The following is a 7,414-nucleotide window of genomic DNA, read 5'->3' on the forward strand; positions in this document are numbered from 1 at the left end:
CGACCACAATACTTCAATATTTTTGTTTAATTCGGATGCCACATCGAACTTGGTTCTCTGAACCACGTGCAATACTTTATCTTAGCCGGAATCGATTTGATATGACTACTAGGGTCGAAATAACTATCATCTTCTTAGTCATTACCAAAACAATGGTAACGAAAAACATGAACAAAATGGAATCAATCACTCGAGCCTTGGTAACCTTGTGCTTTTCCCTGATCCAAGTGCAATACGTGTGCTACCAGTAGTATAGGCCTCTACTACCTTGCATACTACTCATACTACTCAACTATTGCCTCTCAGTTCTGCAAGTTATCATACAATAATTTAACATAGTCATTTAATGTGACAACCCGATACTTTTCCAGTCAATAATAGTCAAACCCGATAAATAAAATTTGAGTTTTATTTATTCCAATTAAATTCTTGTGGGATAGAAAATAATCTAAAATATATAAATAAAGTTTATATAAGTTTCCGGAACAAAAAACACTCAAAAAACCAAGATTTTTCCCTCAAATCAGCGAAAACTCGTCCAACAACTCGTTTTCGGCCGAAAACCTTCGGACCGAACACAGATCTTAGCCGAGAACTCCATTCTGGCCGAAAACTCAACCGGTATAAAGGTTTTCCCCTCAAAAACTAGATCATTTCTCACTCTTTTCACTCGAAAACACCCTCATTCTGCTCCCAAGGATCATCCAAGAATACTCATATCTTCAAGTGAAAACTTTCAAATCTTCGTATTTTCAACAAGAACATCTTTCAAGTCTTCAAGTGACCGAAAACAGCAGCAGCACCGAAAACCATATCTGACCGAAAACTCCTAAGAACCGAGAACCTGGTTCTCGGATTGAGCCTTAACCGAAAACCCTCCCATTCACTTCCAACAACTCTCGGTAACATTTCCTAAGACAAAACAAGTGTTTTCTAACAATTTAATTAATAGCTTCATTAATTTAAATACACTTATATGTTTAATTATCATTAGGATACCGCTAATTCTGCATACATCAACTCAAGGGTCATATTTCCAGTCTCGCTGTCCAGCACGCTCACTTAAACAACTGTGAGTTCATACCCCTACATTTTCACTGTTTTTAATATTTTCAGGGAGGAATACAAGTATAACACAAGGATTTTTGTGTTTTTATACAAACGATTTCAAACAGATTAAAAACTTTTGCAATTGATACAAGCCGAGAAATCACTACATTCTATAAAAATATGTAGATATTTTTATCCCTTTTGTAACATGCCGAGCATAAGGGTACTTTTCAACATACAAACATAATTTCAAAGTTTTCAGTACGATACATAACATACAGTCACACTATAGTAGATATAGTATGGGAACATTGCAGAACTTTTACAGAATTCGATACATGAAACGAGAACATACATACAAACTATAATAGGTAATATTTGGGATACATTACACGTTTTACCAAATCAAGAGTTTTATACATAAACGGACATATAAACTATGGTAGATATAGTTTACGGTATACAATATTATTTTCAGAATACAAGAGTATAATTCTAAATAATTATTTAAGTATAATTATTTTTACTCTACAAGGTTTCACATAAAGTTTCAAGTACAAGAGAACATTACAACACTACACGTAAACTAGTTAATACAAGGTTGTGAGGCACTACTTCTATTGTAACCTCTAGGGTACGGAACTAAATTCTATACAGTATAACCAGAGTCTCCTGGAGGGAGAACGTAAGATTTGTGTATAGATCTATACAGGACTGACAATCCCACACCTGAACTGTTAGCCACAGTTAGGCCGACAGGCCTGGGGTGATAAATGCCATACCATTCCAACGCTTGAAGAACATCGTAGAGGTCACCAGGTTACATCAAGCATGGTTATACCAAAGTCACAATAGTATAAACTAACCGTTTGTTTACGGGATTTCAATTCTTCAACTAGTTTTATTTTAATTAATAAAACTACTATACAATACAACTGGAGGATTCCAGGGAATACAAACACATGGTTTTATTTTATGTAATAAAACTACTATACATTATTGGTGGTATCCAGGGTTTTCATATAGAAAAATTCTATACATTACTGTTGGTAACCAGGGTTTTCATATAGAACAATTTTATACATTACTGGTGGTAACCAGGGTTTCCATACTGAACAATTCTATACATTACTGGTGGTAACTAGGGATCTCATACAAAGGTTTTCATACAAAACATCACTATACAATATAGCTGGTGGTAACCAGGCATACATACTAATACTTTCATATACAACTACCTAATACAGTCATAAACATACTTTTTGGTCTTAAAGTTTAAGACTACTTTAAACTACTAAAGAAAATATTAGATTTCCATGAGAAACATACGAATATTTTCAAAGAATCAAAGACAATATTTCATTACAAAAGCATGCTCGTGAACTCACCAAATTAAATGTTGATACGCTTTCAAAACCACTTGTATTCTCAGGGAACCGGTAGACAGGTACAACCGCTGGTTTTGAGAAGATGGAGCTTTTAGAGTCGCGTCTTTTATACTTTTGTTATACATTTTGATGTCATACAATCTATGTATTGAACATATGTAAATATTTATTTATTCAATGTAATGGTTGCGTTTACTTTGCTTACTATGATGTAATTGTTGTGATACAGTACATGACGTCCTCCGCCCACGAACGTTTCCGCCGTTCCAGTGTGGGGGTGTGACAGATTGGTATCAGAGCGTTGTTTATAGTGAACGAAGTATATCAAACCTTACATGATATACAATTATAAACACTAAGGGGCCGAAGCGCTCTGAACTAAAAGTTTACTTTTAAAATCTAAGTATTTTATAAAAAGTATACAAGTATATATACATACCATAAACAGTATGACAAGAGGAACAAAACAAAAGTATTTAGGTGTTGGACACTACGGTTAAACCTGGACAGTTATATAATCATATATGGGAAAAATATAGCTTGATCAACTATATTTATCTGAGATATGACCAACATGTGTTTGGGAGTGATAGTGGTGTTGCAAAAAGTCTAAAACTTACCAAACTCTATACAAAGGAAACACTAGAACTGAACATACATTGAAAATACTATAGGAGTATTTTGTAGCACTATGATACTAGATCCAAACACATGAAAACAAAGAACTCTTGCTTATAGATCTATAATTGCTAAGTGTATACATATAAGTTATATATAACATGTGTGCACTATGTGAGTATAGGGAGATCAGGCACAAATCACATCATACAATTTCATTTCAAGTGTTGCTATTAATTAATGGCGATTGTTTACTTGTATTAGTTGACTTCCACTATAATAGCATAATAGAACACTATAACTGTCAGGATAAGATATACCATGATCAATATCACTTGAATCATGACCATCATAGAGGACTTACCATCCTTTTCTCTTAAATTATTTTAGAGAAAGATGCCTCCGAAGAAGTCCAACATAAAGAACAACAATCCTCCAACAAATCCATCACCGCCACCTCCTCAGTACGATCATGTTGTCTTCCAAGTAGCAGTAACAGCTGCCGTGGTTGTCGCTATGTCACAAATCAATGCAAGTGGCACTAGCGGGGCGGGTAGTGGTGCCAACCCATCTAACCTCGGTAACAGTCATCGACACCCGAAGGAGTGTTCGTACATGGACTTCACCAACGCGAAACCTCGATCCTTCGATGGCACTTGAGGAGTCATTGCACTAACCCGTTGGTTCGAGAAAACCGAATCAATATTCGAGATCTGTGCGTGCCCCGAGTCAAACAAAGTGAAATTTGCAGCATGTACCTTCATTGATAGAGCACTAACTTGGTGGAACAGCCAAATCAAATCCTTGACTCTTCCGATAGCTAATGCTATGAGTTGGGATAATTTGAAGGAACTGATGCTCGCTGAATACTGCCCACGGGGCGAAATACAAAAGCTAGAGCAGGAGCCCTGGAGTCTAAAGATGAAGGGCTATGATATTGTTGCTCACACTGCGAGGTTCAGTGATCTTGCTCTTTTATGTCCCGGGATGGTCACCCCGGAGAGAAAGAAAATGGAGAGATTCATATGGGGATGAACTCCCCCGACGCAAGGAAATATCCTAGCTGCCAACCCACTCACGTTTGATTGTACCAAACGGCCGGCGCAAACATTAATAGATCACATGGATCGTCAAGAACCCATGTGAGCCGCTCCCGAACCACCTAAAGTGGGTGGTGGGAAGAAGAAGTTCTAGAACAAACGAAACTGCCAATCCTCGCAAGAGCCCTGCAAGAAACATCAAACAGTGGCAGTCCACGCTACTACCATTCCTGCTGTTGTTCCCACTACTCAAGCACCTGCCAGTAGATATGCTGGAACTCTCCCAAGGTGCGAAAAAAATGTAAATTCCATCATTATGGACCTTGCTGTGACATGCAATTCACCAACTGCAGCAGAAAGGGGCACACATCCTGTTTTTGCAAAGCACAAGTCCAACCAACCAATCAGACTCCTGGAGCTGGAGTAAGCCAAGCCGGCTGTGGTTGTGGTGCAACTAGGCACTACAAGAGGAATTGACCTAAAGCAACGACTGCTGACAGCACAGGGAGAGTGCTAGCGATGGGCCGGGAGGAGGCAGCCACTGATCCTATAGTAGTCATGGGTACGTTCCTCCTCGACAACTCTTATGCATGCATTCTCTATGATAGTGGTGTGGAGAGGACATTTGTCATCCATAAATTGAAACACTTACTCAAACATAAATCCCAACCAATAACCGAAACATTCACCGTCGAGATGGCTAACGAAAAGAAAGAGAGAGCTAACAACGTATTCATAGGATGCACTCTCACTCTAAATGACCATTCCTTTCCAATAGATCTTATGGCGGTTTCCATAAGGAGCTTCGATGTCATCATCGGCATGGATTGGCTACGTCCAAATCCTGCCGATATCCTTTGCTTCAAAAAAGCCATCCGTCTCAACCTGCCAGATGGTGAAGTCTTTGTTATATATGGCGACAAACTCACCATGAACCTTCGCATCATTCCGTGCATCAAAGCCCAAAAATATCTGCTAAAGGAGTGTCACGCATTCCTAGCTCATGTAGTTACCGAAAAGCAAGAAGTTAAAGACCTCGAGAGCATCCCCGAAGTCTTTAACTTCCCTGACATCTTCCCCGGAGATCTTCCAGAAATTCCCCCTGAACGCTAAGTCGAGTTTCGAATCGCCCTCATTCCTGGAGCTACCCCCGTAGCGAAATCTCCTTATCGTCTAGCACCGGCAGAAATGCAAGAATTATCCACCCAACTGAACGAACTTCTCAGCAAGGGATTCACTAGACCAAGCTTCTCACCCTGGGAAGCACCGGTCTTGTTCGTGAAGAAGAAGGATGGATCATTCCAAATGTACATAGACTACCACGAGCAAACAAACTCACCATTAAGAATCGCTACCCTTTACCCAGAATCGACAACCTCTTCGATCAACTCCAAGGAGCCAGCTACTTCTCAAAGATAGACCTGTGATCGGGGTACCATCAATTACGAGTGCAGGAGGGTGATGTTCCTAAGACATCATTTCGGACTCGATATGGTTACTACGAGTTTGTAGTGATGCCCTTTGGTCTAACCAACACACCCGTCGTGTTAATAGACTTAATGAACCGGGTGTGCCGCCCCTTCCTAGACAAGTTCATGATAGTATTCATAGATGATATACTTATCTATTCACGAAGGCAAGAAGAACACAATCAACACTTAAGACAAGTTCTAGAAACACTGAGGGCAGAAAAGCTTTACGTGAAATTCTCTAAGTGAGAGTTTTGGATTAGGAAGGTAACTTTCTTGGGTCACGTGGTTAGCGAAGAAGGCATACATGTGGTCCCTTCCAAAATAAAGGTCATCAAGAATTGATCAGCACCGAGAATGCCCACAGAAATCCGTCAATTCTTGGGTCTCGCTGGCTAGGATCGCAAATTCATAAAAAATTTCTCCAAAATTGCTAAACCGCTTACCACCCTGACTCAGAAGGGTGTGACTTTTAGTTGGGGAGAAAAACAAGACACTGCATTCCATACACTGAAACAAGCCCTGTGCAGTACACATATCTTGTCCCTTCCAGAAGGGACAGAGGCCTTCGTTGTATATTGTGATGCATCCAACCATGGGTTAGGCTGTGTGCTTATCCAACGAGGGAAATTTATTGCTTATGCCTCGAGACAACTTAAAGCACATGAAGTCAACCACACAAGTCATGATCTAGAGTTGGGAGCAGTGGTCTTTTCCTTAAAAATCTGGAGACATTACCTTTACGGTACCAAGTGCACTATCTTCACCGACCACAAAAGCCTTCAACACATCTTCGATCAGAAGGAACTTAACATGAGACAGCGACGATGGGTAGCGCTACTAAATGATTATGAGTGTGAAATACATTATTATCCCAGAAAAGGCAATGTAGTAAAGGATGCCCTTAGTCGAAAGGAGTACTCAGGTTGTAGAGTGAAGGCATTGACCATGACAATCCATTCCCATCTGTCCATCCAAATCAAAGAGGCTCAACAAGAAGGCTTGAAACCCGAAAAGGTGGCAGGTGAAGCTCTACGAAGAATGGAGAAGAAATTTGAGATCAAGGGGAGACGCAGTTCGTTATTTCATTAACCAGATCTGGATGCCAAAATTCGGTGGGTACAGAGATGTCTTCATGAATGAAGCTCAGAAAACTCGATACTCCGTCCACCTAGGTTCAGATAAGACGTATCTAGATCTCAAGAAACTCTATTGGTGGCCAAACATGAAAGCATAGATTGCTACCTACATGGATAAGTGTCTAACTTGCGCCAAAGTGAAGGTAGAATATAAAGAGCCCTCAGGTTTACTTCAACAACCAGAAATACCTGAGTGGAAGTGGGAAGGAATTACAATGGACTTTATCACCAAATTTCCCAAGACCCCGAGTGGTCATGACACTATTTGGGTAATCGTTGACAGACTGACCAAGTCCACCCACTTCCTTCCAATCAAAGAAACATACAAAATGGAGAAACTAGCTAGAACTTACATCCAAGAGATAGTACGACTGCACAGTGTGCTAATATCTATTATCTCGTATAGAGATAGTAGGTTCATCTCGCAATTTTGGTAGTCACTTCAGAAGGCTCTTGGAACTAAGCTGGACATGAGTACAACTTACCATCCACAAACCGACAGGCAGAGTGAGAGAACCATTCAAACACTAGAAGACATGCTGAGAGCATGTGTGATCGACTTTGGTAAAGCATGGGATACCAATTCGCCACTTGTCGAGTTCTCATATAACATCAGCTATCACACTAGCATCATGGCTGCTGCATTCGAAGCCCTCTACGACCGTAAGTGCATATCCCCTCTATGCTGGGCAGAGGTAGGTGACATGCAG

At 40.1% G+C, this 7,414-nt stretch overlaps 1 protein-coding gene across 1 annotated transcript; it reads left to right on the forward strand.

The window, feature by feature from the left end:
- Positions 1 to 4,792: 4,792 nt before the first annotated feature.
- On the forward strand, positions 4,793 to 5,209 carry LOC145157598 (uncharacterized). Its single transcript, XM_079076624.1, has one exon. The coding sequence runs from the start codon at positions 4,793 to 4,795 to the stop codon at positions 5,207 to 5,209; it is 417 nt and encodes a 138-aa protein (XP_078932750.1).
- Positions 5,210 to 7,414: the final 2,205 nt, after the last annotated feature.

This window comes from Lactuca virosa, chromosome 2 (genome assembly GCF_052849685.1).
Source record: "Lactuca virosa cultivar CGN04683 chromosome 2, Lactuca_virosa_CGN04683_v6, whole genome shotgun sequence".
Lineage (NCBI taxonomy): Eukaryota > Viridiplantae > Streptophyta > Magnoliopsida > Asterales > Asteraceae > Lactuca > Lactuca virosa.

Coding starts and splice junctions, on each gene's coding strand:
- LOC145157598 (XM_079076624.1), top strand. CDS start 4,793: ATGGCTAACGAAAAGAAAGAGAGAGCTAACAACGTATTCATAGGATGC.